We start from the raw sequence: 17,053 nt of genomic DNA on the forward strand, positions 1-17,053 counted from the left end.
TTATTATATTATTACTGCTGAAGATTGGTAATTGCCTATTACACTGGTTTGTGGTTTGCTTGTGCATGTCATCAAAATTCCTTCCAGTAACAATACTCTTTGACATAAACTGGAAATTCCCTTATACTGTGTGTGTGTTTTGTGTGTTACAGTAAATTAAGGACAAAAGACTGTCCAGTAATAATATTTGCCTTCTTTGTACTGAAAGATACAGTGCAGCCGTTATCTTTATGTAGCCAAAAGTGTGTATGTTGTGGACTCAGTACCCTCAGAAAGGTAGCCCATGGGGATTTAAATAGTTTTGGAATATAAAAATTGAGAACAGAAAGCTCAGGATGTACAGCAAGAATCACAACTAATATTTACAATGTAGGGAAAGATACCGTATTTTAAGGACTACAAGACACACCTTAATTATTAAGCATTAAAAAAAACATTTTTACTATTTTTATTATTTGAGTGCAAAGCCACACTAAAAAAAATCTTAGCTCATAGAACCGAACTGCCTTTAAAATCCCTGAAAATCGTCATCTGAATTTTCTTCTTCTTCTTCTTTCTCTTCATAATCCTCATCATCATCATCATCATCAAAGATATATAAGATTGTCTTCACTGCTATTGAGTGCATTACTTATGCTGCAATTCTGGACAAATTTAACAGTAATGTCTTCTCTCACTCTAGACCACAGCTGTTTTATCCACTGACACACTTGTTTGATTATAGGCCATTTTAAAGCTCCCTGCATCCTGAATTCCTCTTGGTTTTCATCCATAATCCATTTTTCCATCCCTCTCTCATATACTCCTTAAATGGTTTATTAATCGAGACATCAAGATCTTGCAGTTGCGAAGTAAGTCCCACAGAATAACAGCCAAGTTCCGCATTTCCCTGTCTCAATTTCTCTTTCACAGAATTTTTCAAATGACTGCTAAATTGATCTAACACAAGAAGAGAACTTTTCTTCAATACAGCACCTTTCCTTTTCTCCCACCCTGTAGGCACCTGACAGTATTTCAAAAGGTTCTGACATTGTTTTGCGTTTGAAAATGATCATTGGATTAAGTTTAGTACCATCAGCACAGCATGAAAGAATAAAAAGTGTTGTGCATTTTTTCATGTCCAGTTGTTTTCATGGCAACAATTCTGTCACTCAGCAAATCAGATGTCAGAGGATTGTTGCCCATATTCGCTATTTGGCTTAGTTCCACACTGGTTTACTTTTGATGTTGAATAAAAAAGCAATGGAAAGATAATATTTTGTGACATTTTCTGAGATATTTTGTTTTGGTCCACATGCTAAGTCCATGATGCTTCATAAACCGGTAGCATCAACCAACTCCACTCTTAAAGTCTGTTAAGTTTTATTGTAGTGCAAATGTACAAGCATATCTTCGAATCATTTTTGTATTGATTCCAATGCCATTTAAACAAAGATGATGTGACTTACCAAATGAAAGTGCTGGCAGGTCGACAGACACACAAACATACACACAAAATTCAAGCTTTCGCAACAAACTGTTGCCTCATCAGGAAAGAGGGAAGGAGAGGGAAAGACGAAAGGATGTGGGTTTTAAGGGAGAGGGTAAGGAGTCATTCCAATCCCGGGAGTGGAAAGACTTACCTTAAGGGGAAAAAAGGACGGGTATACACTCGCACACACACACATATCCATCCACACATATACAGACACAAGCAGACATATATATGTCTTTAAATATGTCTGCTTGTGTCTGTATATGTGTGAATGGATATGTGTGTGTGTGCGAGTGTATACCCGTCCTTTTTTCCCCCTAAGGTAAGTCTTTCCGCTCCCGGGATTGGAATGACTCCTTACCCTCTCCCTTAAAACCCACATCCTTTCGTCTTTCCCTCTCCTTCCCTCTTTCCTGATGAGGCAACAGTTTGTTGCGAAAGCTTGAATTTTGTGTGTATGTTTGTGTTTGTTTGTGTGTCTGTCGACCTGCCAGCACTTTCATTTGGTAAGTCACATCATCTTTGTTTTTAGATATATATTTCCTACGTGGAATGTTTCCCTCGTTTTCTCTATTGGTGAAGATATGAACTGCCCCTCAGTTGTTCTGTTTCTGTGTTCTTCTGCATATGCTATTACTTTCAATGCATCATATGAATACCTTTTATTTTTACCAATAGCACAAGTCATTTTCAGTTCAAGTTCATGGCACCGTAGATTGCAATGGCACATTGTAGTGATGGGTTTGTGATGGCAAAGCGGGAGGGAGACAATTTTAGCAAGCTTGTAAATCCCCACAACTCATGTTCGTCATAGCGGTGCACTGCTGCTGCTAGTTGAATCCATTGTTGCCAGATAGATATAGGTTTCCCGTGGCATTGAATATATGGCCATTTTTAAGACTGATGGGAATTTTAAATCAAACACTGGACATTTTTATATTAATTTTGAGTGAAAGGTGTTCCTGAATTTTTGAGGCAATTTTTCAAAACAAAAAAAGTGGGTTTTAAGACACTTACAGAAAGCTTTCAGCAACAGCCTTCATCAGCTAAAGAGAAACACACACACACACACACACACACACACACACACACACACACACACACACACAAGCCAGAGTTGACAGTCTTGTCTGTGAGATGTGCTAGCTTGTGTGTGTGTGTGTGTGTGTGTGTGTGTGTGTGTGTGTGTGTGTGTGTGTGTGTGTTGCTGATAAAGGCTGTGGCTGAAAGCTTTGTGTAAGTATCTTTTAATTGTACCTGCCTGCAACTTAATGTCTCTTCTTTTTCCAACACAATTAATATTTGATTCATAATTTTCATGAAATATCTGTTAATACCATGCTATCTGACAGTGAAAATGAGTACTTGTTGAACGCTATGGTGTTATGAAATCCAAGGTGCATCAGCACAATAAGAACAGTGGCCCCTACCAATTGTAACAGTATCACTGTCATAGAAATGAACACATACACTGAAGCAGTGAAGAGACTGATATAGGCATGCGTATTCAAATACAGAGGTATACTAACAGGCAGAATACGGCACTGCAGTCAGCAACACCTATATAAGACAGCAAGTGACAGTTGTTACATTGGTTACTGCTGCTACAATGGCAGATTATCAACATTTACGAGAGCTTGAAGGTGGTGTTACAGGTGGCGCACGAGTGATGGGACACAGCATTGCCAAGGTAGCGGTGAAGTGGGGATTTTCCCGTACGACCATTTCATGAGTGTACTGTGGATATCAGGAATCCAGCAAAACATCAAATCTTTGACATCATTACAGCCAGAAAAAGATCCTGCAAGTTCGGGACCAGCGACAGCTGAAGAGAATCGTTCAACATGATAGAAGTGCAACCCTTCTGCAAATTGCTGCCTATTTCAGTGCTGGGCCATCAACAAGTGTCAGTGTGCAAACCATTCAATGAAACATCATCGATGTGGACTTTCGGAGCTGAAGACCCACTCATGTTCACTTAGACAAGTCTCGTTTCAAATTGTATCGAGTGGGTGGACGTGTACAGGTATGGAGACAACATCATGAATCCATGGACCCTTCATGTCAGCAGTGGACTGTTCAAGCTGTTGGAGGCTGTGGGGCATATGCAGTCGGAGTATTATGGGACTCCTGATATGTCTAGATATGGCTCTGACAGGTGACACGCATGTAAGCATCCTGTCTGACCACCTGCATGTAAGCATCCTGTCTGACCACCTGCATCCGTTCATATCCATTGTGCATTCTGACAGACTTGGGAAATTCCAGTAGGGCAATGTGACACCCCACATGTTCAGTATTGCTACAGAGTGGCTCCAGGGACACTCTTCTGAGTTTAAACACTTCCGCTGGCCACCAAACTCCCCGGACATGAACATTATTCAACATCTTTGCAACCTGCTGTCCAGAAGAGATCTCCACCCCCTGGGGGTATTTTTACGGATTTATGGACAGCCCTGCAGAATTCGTGCTGTGAGTTCCCTCCAGCATTACTTCAGACATTAGTTGAGTCCATCCACATCGTGTTGCGGCACTTCTGCATGCTCACAAGGCCCTACATGATATTAGGCAGGTGTATCAATTTCTTTGTTTCTTCAGTGAATATTTACAATATATTGTCATACATTGTCTATTCTGACCGAACCAGTTCTAATCTTCTTACACAACTAATGTAGAAAATGATCCAGTTATCAACTGCCTCTGTCACCTTATCACTTGATGGAATTTGTTAGGTAATCAGATACGTGAAGCTATTTAAAGACCTCATTCATTTATCCACTCATTGTGACTGAGGAAGATTTAGTTGTTTGCCATAGTGTATATTGATTAGGCATTGGTAAATAAGCTCTTTTAGGTCGTATATTTTATTGAGTTTTAACACAGTTTTCAAGAAATAGCCCCACAGAAGAAATCTTTGTGCCGTAACCTGAAAACCATCTAAGCTAGCTAGTTGTATGGGGCCTACAGTTCAACTTAAAATCCAAACTAAGATTCAATTTGGCACTTCTGCATATGCAGGGTGTTGTGTCTAAATTGAGACTAATTTAAATTGAATTTCCGACTAACGTTTACTTCCACAATGGGTGCTACTCTTTATAATCTTGAACATATCCAAAGAATCAGTTGCACAGTCCTTTAATGGCTAAATCCCAATGTAAAGTATAAAAGTCTTTCATTACACAAATTCTTCTGTTTAGACCACACTAAAAAATTCTTTGTTTCTGAATTCCAAAGAAAATAGGTATGAACACCCACAAAAAAAGGTATGAAAATAGGTGAGAATCTCAAAAATAGCTTATAAAGAATACTGGTATACCATTTTAAAGATTACCTTCAGTTTTGAGTGTGAAAGAGAGTACTATACAGAGATTTACAAAGAAAAATGTACATCTTACAGAAAGAAATTTCAAGAGAAAGAGCTTTACAAATTGAGCAAGTCAATAATGCATTGGTCCACCTCGGACCTTCATGCAAGTAGTTATTCAGCTTGGCATTGATTGATAGAATTGTTGGGTGTCCTCCTGAGGGATATCATGTCAAATTCTGCTCAGTTGGTGCCTTATATCATCAATATCTTCAAGGTAGTTGGAGAGCCCTGCCCATAATGCTCCAAACTTCTCAAAGAGGGTGCGGGGGGGGGGGGGGGGGGGGGGGGATAGAATTGTTGGGTGTCCTCCTGAGGGATATCATGTCAAATTCTGCTCAGTTGGTGCCTTATATCATCAATATCTTCAAGTTAGTTGGAGAGCCCTGCCCATAATGCTCCAAACTTCTCAAAGAGGGTGCGGGGGGGGGGGGGGGGGGGGGGGGAGATCTTGTGACCTTGCTGGTCAAAGTAGGGTTTGGCAAGTACGAAGACAAGCAGTAGAAACTCTTGCTGTGCAAGCAGGCATCACCTTGCTGGAACATTTGTCCAGAATGGTTTGCTGTGAAGAGCAAATATACCACTGTGCTGTAAGGCTGTGAATATACCACTGTGCTGTAAGGGTGCTGCAGAAGACAACCAAAGGGGTCCTGTCTTGAAGTGAAATGGCACCCCAGACCATTACTCCTGGTTGTTGGGCCACATGGCGAGCAACAGTCAGATTGGTATCACACTGCTGTCAGGGGCGTCTCCAGACAAATCTTCACAGGTCATTGGAAGCAGTACTCATCACAGAAGACAGTTCTACTTTAGTCAATGAGATTCCAGACCTAATGTGGCCGGCACCACAGCAAACGGACTTCGTGGTGCACAGAGATCAAGGTAGTCAGTACAAACCCCTTTCAGTTAGCTACCTGTTAATGGTCCTTGTGGTCACTGAAGCACTAGTTGCATGTCAGATCCATCATAATGATGAATATGGGGCTCTCTGATGATTGCTCGGTCTTCTCATTCTATAATATCTCTAGGTCAACTGCTTCCTTCTTGACCTGTTTCAGCCATGGCTCCCCCTTTCCTACCAACATTGTTAAATAGTGGCATCACTCCTATTCAAATGTTGAGTGATTTGTTGATTACTCCAACCGGCTTCTTTGAGCGAAACTACATTACTGCCCATTAAAATTGCTACACCACGAAGATGACATGCTACGGACGCGAAATTTAACCGACAGGAAGAAGATGCTGTGATATGCAAATGATTAGCTTTTCAGAGCATTCGCACAAGGTTGGCGCTGGTGGCAACACCTACAACGTGCTGACATGAGGAAAGTGTCCAACCAATTCCTCAGACACAAACAGCAGTTGACCGGCATTGCCTGGTGAAACATTGTTGTGACGCCTATTGTAAGGAGGAGAAATGTGTACCATCACGTTTCTGACTTTGATAAAGGTCGGATTGTAGTCTATCGCGATTGCGGTTTATCGTATCATGGCATTGCTGCTTGCTTTGGTCGAGATCCAATGACTGTTAGCAGAATATGGAATCGGTGGGTTCAGGAGGGTCAACACGGAACACCGTGCTGTATCCCAACGGCCTCGTATCACTAGCAGTCGAGATGACAGGCATCTTATGCACATGGCTGTAACAGATCGTGCAGCCACATCTCGAACCTTGAGTCAACAGATGGGGACGTTTGCAAGACAACAACCATCTGCACGAAGTTTGATGATTTTTGCAGCAGTATGGACTATCAGCTCGGAGACCTTGGCTGTGGTTACCCTTGATGCTGCATCACAGACAGGAGTGCCTGCGATGGTGTACTCGACAACGAACCTGGGTGCACGAATGGCAAAATGTCATTTTTTCAGATGAATCCAGGTTCCGTTTACAGCATCATGATGGTTGCATCCGTGTTTGACAACATCGCGATGAACGCACATTGGAAGCGTGTATTCGTCATCGCCATACTGGCGTATCACCTGGTGTGATGGTAAGGGGTGCCATTGGTTACACGTCTCGGTCACCTCTCGTTCCCATTGATGGCACTTTGAACAGTGGACGTTACATTTCAGATGTGTTACAATCCGTGGCTCTATCCTTCATTCGATCCCTGCTAAACCCTACATTTCAGCAGGATAATGCACGACCGCATGTTGCAGGTCCTTTACGGGCCTTTCTGGGTACAGAAAAAGTTCGACTGCTGCCCTAGCCAGCACATTCTCCAGATCTCTCACCAATTGAAAACGTCTGGTCAATGGTGGCCGAGCAACTGGTTTGTCACAATACGCCAGTCACTACTCTTGATGAACTGTGGTATTGTGTTAAAGCTGCATGGGCAGCTGTCCCTTTACATGCCATCCAAGCTCTGTTTGACTCAATGCCCAGGCGTATCAAGGCCGTTATTACGGCCAGCGGTGGTTGTTCTGGGTACTGATTTCTCAGGATCTATGCACTCAAATTGCGTGAAAATGTAATCACATGTCAGTTCTAGTATAATATATTTGTCCAATGAATACCTGTTTATCATCTGCATTTCTTCTTGGTGTAGCAATTTTAATGGCCAGTAGCGTACATGTCCCCTCTCAAATGGTAACACCTGCATATGTTGAAACTTCCTGGCAGATTAAAACTGTGTGCCTGACCGAGACTCGAACTCGGGAGCTTTGCCTTTTGCGGGCAAGTGCTCTACTCGGTCGGGCACACAGTTTTAATCTGCCAGGAAGTTTCATATCAGCGCACACTCTGCTGCGGAGTGAAAATCTCATTCTGGAAACCTGCATATGTTGTTCATGTGCCTGCCTGTGAGGCACAGTTACTTTAAAACTGAGTACACAAAATGAAATTTGCAAATATTTTGTGCCCTAATAATAACATTCCCATTCACCATCTGTGCCAGGTGCATGGTGAAACTGCGCTGCAGCATCACACATTGATCTGTCAGCCACCGAAGTTTACAGTTTGGATTCTCGATCAATACCCATATGAATATCAATTTGTGACCAGTTTCCTGAACTTCTTTGTGGTTTGTCTTTTTTGTCTTAGAGTGCATTTTAAAGTTTTGCAGTAAACCTTGAAGAATGATAATGATTATTTTAGGCTGATCTTCCTTGTGGGCAATGACGTGAATGATAGGAACAGTCTGCAGTTATCCATGTCCTTGGTGCTGATCCTGTTGGGTTCACAATCAAATTTCCACTTAGTAACCTGCTCATGTGAGCTGTCTCATGTCCACATCTCAACAGTGAGCAAATGACCAGCTCACAATGGCTAATGCTGGGGGAGGAGAGGGAGGACTCAGAATAAGGTAGAATTACAAGAGAAACTTTTGTTAACAAGTCTAATTCTGCAGTCACTAAAATCAAGTTCTACTAAGCTGTATCCCTTCATTGTGGCTCATCAGTATGTTTCATGCTAAATTTATTTTCTAATATTGTTGAATTGATAAGAAATGATAATGAACTGAAACACATTTCTTTTAATATTCTGATGAATCCAAGAACTTGAGGCAGCTAAGTACAAAATATATTTTTTACAGTGGATGCAAGCCTTAGAATGAATGAAGTATAAATTGTCAACAACTTGTATTTCGTGACTATTTTATTCCCATGTTACACATAAAAACCTAGGATGTTGGTGAATATTCCTAATTTTGCCTTTCACTAAAGCATCAATCTCTGATGCCACTTTCTGAACACTGCTGCTTTGAGGATGAGCTTTTGAGGTGAAGTCTGTCAGTGAGCTTCTGTTGGTAGATTTTGTTCTCTTAAATGCAGAAAAAAGGTTGCTTGCACAGGTATAAAGAGCCAAACATCAATATAATTGTAGCTGCAAACTTTTGGTCATGTAGATGTATTTTGAAGAAAATCCGTATAAAAGCCTCTCAGACTAATTTTGTTATGAAATTTATCAAGCAGAAATCTGTTACATTGTAGGTCTAGAAGTTCTAATTTGTAGCTCAGTTTCCACACTGTCAACATCAATTGAAAAGGAAAGCAAAACTATGTTAAAGTTCTTTTGTAACTTTTGAAAATCCTGGACACAAATATTAAATTTGTGGAAAAGATCAATGAGTAGATTTTGATTCTGTTCAAAATTCCACTTTGCCCCCATCCGTTTCCATTTCTTGTCCACTCCACAAAGAGATGTTCACCTGAAGCTCCTAAATGTAGTCATACATCTCTGAAATGACAATGGTTTTTTTTTTCATGAAAAGTTTAAAACACTTATGTAGTGCATAATATTACAAAGGAAACCCTAGAAAATGCAATAAATTTTTTGCAAAAACCACTGCCGTATCAGAAACTTTATTGGCTAATCCTGAATTCTGATGGTTGAACGAGAAAAACTAACTGCCTGCATCTCTTAAAGTCTCTCTGCTGCAGATCCTGAACATGTCTTTATAAAGTCTCCTTCATTGAAACTGTGCAGTATTTTGTTAACATGAAAAACAATATGGTAACTTGCTCAAATTGCAGCTTCGTTTCTTGAGCGTTCGTTCTGAAAACAAAAATATATTTTCATAGTGAAAATGTTGGGGAAAGACATTTATTTTTCTGCTCTGACGTATGTAACATTTGTTTTCTCACATAACTTAATAGTGTTTTGTTGCTCTTTGCATTCCAGGTGTCCATAATCTTTTGCATGGAAGGTATTGTTGATGTGAATTGTATTCAGAGCTTTGAAGCACACAGAGTACCTCAGGACACTATCAGATACTATAACATATAGTCATCCTGCACTGAATATGTAAATTGATGTTGGTATGTTTGACTTTTGTTTTCGAGTTTCTAAACTGGCCACCAAGCTGCTTTTCATCAGTATAAAAGAAGCTACTCTCCGCTTAAAAAGCATTGCGTCTTGAGTACATATGCCCATGGGCTACCATGACACTTAACACATGGATATTCCTCTGAAGACAGTACACAATTTGCATTTCCCCTGCACTACATAACAACTGTGGTATGTGGTTGCATCCAATGAAAGTAAAAGCATAATACTTATGTTACAACAGTTTTAATAAACAACATCAAAAGTAATACTCTCAATTTCTTCCTAGATTATCTGCTCCACCTGTACATTGCATGAGGCAAAAGTCATGAAAAAAACTAGAAAATATTTTAAGTCTGTCTGGAAACTGAAAATACATACCTTTGGATTTGTAGTTTAACCCCCACAGGGCCATCAAGGCAAATGCATAAAACTGATAGCAAGGAGAGAGCAGAATGAAAAGTTCACTCTGCAACATTGTGTGCACTGCTCTGAAATGTCCTGATAGATTCTGGGTCCAAGTTTCAGCCTAACATACAATTTTAATGTTGGGAAGTTTCATTAAATAAAAGCATAATCATACTCGGTTTAATCATTTGTTTCAGGTAAATGGTGCCGATAATGCTACAGTCCGTATGCCTCGCTATGAGATGGACAACATAACGCATGATGAGGCTTTGGAGTTAGCATTAACACAGACAAAAGTGCAAGAAATGTTATCAGGATTCAAGATTATAAACACACAGTTCACACTTTATCCAGGCTACAAAGCTATTATCAACATTATAACTGAACGATCTGTGAACAGCATGAAACAACATCAAGAAGTGTAAAAACACTACTATCATTTCATTAGCCTGTCTTTGTGAAACTGATACATGATATTTCTGTGGTGCTCTGTTGGCACATTATGCTTATACATAAATGATGCAGAAACAAGTCTCAAATACAGATTTTCTATATGCTTTTACAAATTTGAATAATTTAGTAGCTTTTATCATGCAAAATATTGACGAGAAATAATTAAAGTAACAACTTTACTTTTGAAATGGTTGCCTGTGAAGGTTTCTTTCTGATAGAAAAATGCCTTAGCTTATAATAAGTAATTTAACTATGGGATTAAGCAATAAGTTGCATTAGTGAAAGAAGTATCTGTCATAGAATTGCTGAGTGTTTGAAAGTTTTTAAGCCTGATTAATAGTTCCAGATGTCCAGATGGATTCAAGATTACATTCTGCTGTACAAATATGAACAACTGACTAATCTTTTTCATCAGGTACTGCAAGTCATTACTTTAGATGTTGCCGCTGCTTGAACTCGTATTAGTCAGTCCATTTGCAGTCTAGACAACACACCTGTTTAAGAGAATTTTTTGCATCAATTGACAGAAAGATAAATTGTTGAAAGTACTGCATAAGAATGGATCTGTCAAACCACCTAGATGGTAGAGAAATCTCTCTTTCGCTTATGGTAAGGAAATACAATTTTTTTGAGATCACTAAAAGTCATTCACACTGCTCAAATGAAGTCTTGGGGCTGTAGCTGTGATATACACCATAACATTTCTCAAATATGGTTCTTATTTGCTACTGTGCCACCTTTATTGGTGACAAATATCGTGTTTATATTTGACATTATTTGAGGATACATTTTCTGTGTCAAAATTATATTTCACATAAGAAAATTATAAAATGCCAAAGAAAGAGAATGGCCGACCAGTACTTACCTTCAGGAAATGTAATTCCAGTTACTGCTTATAGACTTTTGTAACTGTTAGTTCCTTTGTCAGAGAGGAAAGGGACACAGACTGGGGATGGCTGTAAAGGAAGGCAAGTCATTCAAATCCTCAGGTTCAAGAGACCTACATGTTGCTAGGACAAGGTGAAGACAGGTGTGTCAGAGAACTCAGTTGGTACATCTTCAGACCAGAGATGATAGTAGGACATAGTAACAAGCAAATATTTATTAAGATGAAGAGAAATGAGAATTGGAATGAATAGTACAATTAAAAACTAGGAGGAAAGGAAAACCAAAAACAAAGAGAGAAAGAAGGAAAGATATAATGAAATTCTACCAGGACTTCTACTTTCTCAAGTCAAGTTCTGAAATAAGATCATCTCTCCCTTATAGCCTTCCCACACCATCATCCTACCCTCTGTAACATTCTTATAAAACCATATGACGTAACCAGTCCTCTATCCGTTCACAAAGGTTCCATCCCTTGCAGTAGTTTTACAATCAAAACATGTCCCATGGACTTGTACCACTTCCACCACCTGCACCGTTGGTAAACCCAACATCATCAAAGGCAGAACAACATGTGAAGCCACATGTATTATTTTTAAGTAACGTGTTCACTGTGTGGTGTGGTGATTTTGCCACAAGAGCTTGCAGGTTACTTTGCTGAACTCCTAGAAGTAGCCTGAAACTTGATACTTGTAACTTACATTCCCTTGTCCACATTTCAGCTCGCCTAGACTGAAAAATGAAGTCATGATGTCTACTTTGAAAAGCGATAAAGCAATGACTGATAATTTAAAAGGATACTGTTTTCAAAAGTATCATATATTTTAAAATAAACTGTTTCACATGCACTGAAATATTTTGTAAAACAAATCAATTTTTACTACCCTAATCAGCACTTGGCATGGTTCAGAGCCTAAATCTCATCAACATTCTATTTCATATTACTCCCTGTTCTGAAACAAATAATTCAAAGTACTATATATCACTCACCTAACAGTGTTAAATTTTTACTCTGCTTGCCACTTGGATTTTTAATGTGACAGACAATGTACAAACCACGTTAGATTGAAATGAAAGAGGCTTTACAAATATTGCAATTCATGTGAAAGTTCGCTCCTCCCAGTTGTATAATGAGCAATCCTATAGGTTTTTGGCATCACTCGAAGTGTTTGTATACAGCTATCTGATGTCTCTTGTTCCCAGTTGCAGATTATATCACAATGCATTTTGTCACAGAGTACAGCACAAACAATGTGGCGAAAGATTTGAACAAATGAATCATAATAAAGCTTTGAGATTCCTTAAATACCATTGGTATTACTTGGACCTGACCGCTAAAGGGAATACTTGCCTGTAAAATGTTAGTGCATCTAATTTGGTGCTCAAAGAGCATATTATAGTATTAATAACTTCTTCTATTGTGACTATATCCCCTATGTAATTTAATTCTTTTGTAAATATATGTTAGGTCATCATCTCATGTCTAATCAATTATGACTGTTATGACTTTTCCCATGTAATCTCGAGTGGGTGCTAGTCTCTGAAATATCTCTTGTATTAATGCTGTTTCCTTGAAAAGTTCATTAAAAGGACTGTAATTTGGTACATCATGAATTATTATATCAAATGTAGTGCAGTGTTTTCTCCATTCTGGCTTTTCTCTAATTATATGATAATATACTCCATTTTACTGGTTTGTAGCTCGAAATTTACATTTATTTAAAAATGTCAAACACTATTTAACAAAATTGCACCAAACCCTCTGAATCATACCTTTATGCCAAAATACATACATTCTCTAAATTTCAGCTTTTTCTCTCTCTTCCCTGCCACTAAAAATTATGGAAAACATCAATTTTTGTAGAAACTGCTTAGTCAGTGCTTCTCAAAGTGTATTTCTTACATCTTTATCATTCTACACTAATCTATGAACAAATTTTAAAATTCTAGCAATATTTAATTTCTGTTATATAGTTGCACAGTGCTCTCTCTCTCTCTCTCTCTCTCTCTCTCTCTCTCTCTCCCTCTCTCTCCCCCTCTCCCTCCCCCTCTCCCTCTCCCGCCCCCCCCCCCTCAACCTCATCACTTTTCTGTGCAGCTAAAAGTGCTTGCTTCCAACTGCACAGCTTTTTATGTGCGAATGACCACCACCAAACTGCCTGAACTCATTAGTGGCCCCAGAACAACTGTCTGCCTTAGCACACCAATACCCTGATGCTAAGCATGCACAACAACATGACTCAAAGGACCTGAGTGCCTACTACAACACACAAGCCATCTTGATCCTTCCAACCAATACTAGTTTCCCTGAATTCTAGAGAGGAACCTGCTCTTCCACATCTCCCCGCATCCCTACACCATCCTCCTGTACTTAACCCTTTCACTGGACATTTTTTTATAAAGACTCAGTGAAGATAGTTTTCTTGGTATTGTTTTAGAATTGTGATCAATTGAACATATTTATTTTTTTTATAATTTTATTTTTGTGATTTAGGGCCAAAAACTATTTTTGGGGAGGGGGGGGGGGGGGTAGTGGCACGGGTGGCATGGACTCAGCCAGTCTTTGGAAATTCCCTGCAGATATATTGAACCATGCTGCCTGTATAGCCATCCATAATTGGTGTTGGCAGTGCAGGATTTTGGGCACAAACGACCTCTCAATTATGTCCCATAAATGTTTGAACTGTTTCATGTGGTTAGTCTAGGTGGCCAAATCATTCACTCATTTTGTCCAAAATATTCTTCAGACCAGTTGGGAACAATTGTGGCCCGGTGACATGGCACATTGTCATCTATAAAAATTCCATCATTGTTTGGGAACCAGAAGTCCATGAATGCCTGGTCTCTAAGTAGACAAGCATAACCATTTCTAGTCAATGATTGGTTCAGTTGGATCAGAGGATCCAGTCCATTTCATGTCAACACAGCCCACACCATTATGGATCCACCATGAGCTTGCACAGTGCCTTATTTAAAACTTGGGTCCATAGCTTTGCAGGGTCTTCTTCACACTAAAAACTCCACCATCAACTCTTACCAACTGTAATTGGGACTCATCTGACCAGGCTATGGGATTCCAGTCTGGGCCCAACCAATATGGTCCCAAGCTCAGGAGAAGCATTGCAGGCAATGTACTGTTAACAAAGGCACACACATTGATCATCTGCTGCCATAGCTCATTAATGCCATATTTAGCTATATTGTCCTCACAGATATGTTCATCTTATGTCCTACATTGATTTCTGCAGTTATTTCATGCAGTGTTGTTTGTCAATTATCACTGACAACTCTGTACAAACGCCACTGCCCTCGATCATTAAGTGAATACCATTGACCCCTGCATTGTCCATGGTGAGAGGTAATGCCTTAAATTTGGTATTCTCTTGACACTGTGGATCTTGGAGTATGGAATTCCCTAACAATTTCCAAAATGGAATGACCCACACATCTAGCACCACATTCAGAGGCTGTAAATTCCCATTGTGCAGTCATAATCATACTGGAAACATTTTCATACATGAATCACCAGAGTACAAACAACAGCTCCACCAATGCACTGCCCTTTTGTACCTTGCGTATGTCATACTACTGCCATTTGTATATGTGTATTACAAGGCACGTTTGTGAGCTTTTAAGTTATGGGGGTCAGTGAAAGTCCCACTTCCCTCTGTGGAGCTGTTGTGTGTTGCCATTTCAAAAAAAAAAAATAAAAAAAAAATACAATAAATAAAATAAACTGCATTTTGTTGTTTTACTTTACTTTATTTCAAAAATATTTACTTTAAAAAGTTCAAATGATTGTCACAATTTTTATTTTCCATATATATGCAGGAGCAGCATAAGTATTTTGTTTTTTTCTCAAGCTTTTGTAGAACACTTTCAGCACTGTATGTACATTTTTTTCCCAAAATAGGCATATGATCTCCTATGTTTGCCAGTCAAACATGTTCTGCCATGGTGTTTTTCTTGGTTATTTACTGGACAGCCTTTCTTTATGCAGGATGTGAAGCCATTGGAACAATTGTTTTGCAAGTCGTAATCGAAAGTTCAGGTGATCTTGTTGCCCTTCTTGTCCTTTACTAATTTGATACAATATAAACACCTTTCTAAGTGCCATGTGTAGCAGAAAGTAGAGAATCCAATGCCATTATGTACAAGAACATCAACCTACTGCATAACATTCTCTAAGTTGATTGAATTGATCGGCACCTCCCTCTGTACTACTGTATGTTGCTCCATTTTCTGTAGGTACAGCATCTGATATTTCCTTCATGAATATAAAATTTTGTGACATTGCCTCTTTGAGTCTGCTAAACACAACACTTTGTATATTCATTTGATTGTTTTCAAAGGCACTTACAGCTTGAGCAATGTCCTTTGAAAGATGTCATGCTTTCTTCCATAGCTAATATCTTACTGGCAGTGTATGATTTATGTGTTCAAAAGGTTATAAAAGGTCTGACCTTATGGAGTGTGTTGTGATTTGTATGCTCTCTTGGAGGATTCCAAATACTGTCATTTACATGAGTAATTTCATGTATCTTCCTGAAACATTTGAATCTCACAGGCTTCGATATACAAGACTGACCTAGACCAGGTGCTGAGCTCTAGTAGTGCATTACACTTGGCAACACAATAAAACCCATCAGGATATTTGTACCAATCCAAGCCTTTTAACTCATCTGCTGATAAATTTGTCCAGTTGTTTATCGCCTGACTTACAATCTGAACAGATTGCTGTTTTTGTGTAAATTGCTCTGCATATGCATTTGTCTGCCGAATCACATGCTCTTAACATCTCAGTGGTAAATAAGGAAGGAAGTAGTCTCTCTCTGTGCTGTGTTTTGTCAGTGGGTGACATGACAACTGTTCTCCTTGTGTATCAATGTCAAGCAAGTCGAAAACAGAAGAGCAGAAGTGTCACCTGACCATTTCTCTTCTACCAATGACTATTCTACACTTACGGTACTGTGACTAGAAACCCAGTGTCCATAGGACAGGAACTGTCTGCACTGTTATTGATATCGAGCTGTGGAACCAGACACAGATCAGTGTCCTGTACAAGGCCTACAATGAATTCATTTTCTGTAACTTCATCACTTACTAGAATGAGACTTTGACTCTGCAGCGGAGTGTGCACTGATAGGAAATTTCCTGGCAAATTAAAACTGTGTGCCGGACCGAGACTCGGTTTGAGTTTCGATCTGGCACACAGTTTTAATCCGCTGCCAGGAAGTTTCGTATCAGCGCACACTCTGCTCCAGAGTGAATATCTCATTCTGGAAACATCCCCCAGGCTGTGGCTAAGCCACGTCTCTGCAATATCCTTTCTTCCAGGAGTGCTAGTTCTGCAAGGTTCACAGTAGAGCTTCTGTGAAGTTGGAAAGTAGGAGACGAGGTACTGGCGGAAGTAAAGCTGTGAGGACGGGGTGTGAGTCGTGCTTGGGTAGCCCTCAGATGGTAGAGCACTTGTCTGCGAAAGGCAAAGATCTCAAGTTCGAGTCTTGGTCTGGCACACAGTTTTAATCTGCCAGGAAGTTTCAAAGTTTCATCACTTACTGTTTACAAATCCTCAGGATTGGTAGGAAGTGAACATATCAATTCCACTGCTTCTTCTGTCATGTATTTCCTTGTATAGGTTTGCTTCTTTTACATTTTTGCCACAAAAAGTAATGAATGCTTGTGAGATGAACATTAAATC

At 39.5% G+C, this 17,053-nt stretch overlaps 1 protein-coding gene across 2 annotated transcripts in view; it reads left to right on the plus strand.

Annotated features, from left to right (window-relative positions):
* The window catches only part of LOC126484574 (leucine--tRNA ligase, mitochondrial), a 146,326-nt gene extending 135,671 nt beyond the window's left edge, over positions 1-10,655 (plus strand). For both annotated transcript variants that reach the window (XM_050108134.1, XM_050108135.1), the window contains exon 11: positions 10,212-10,655. In XM_050108134.1, the coding sequence (XP_049964091.1) occupies positions 10,212-10,439 (228 nt within the window). In that variant the 3' untranslated portion in view covers positions 10,440-10,655. The remainder of the gene's footprint in view (positions 1-10,211) is intronic.
* The last annotated feature ends 6,398 nt before the right edge of the window (positions 10,656-17,053 follow it).

Source organism: Schistocerca serialis, chromosome 6, assembly GCF_023864345.2.
Source record: "Schistocerca serialis cubense isolate TAMUIC-IGC-003099 chromosome 6, iqSchSeri2.2, whole genome shotgun sequence".
Lineage (NCBI taxonomy): Eukaryota > Metazoa > Arthropoda > Insecta > Orthoptera > Acrididae > Schistocerca > Schistocerca serialis.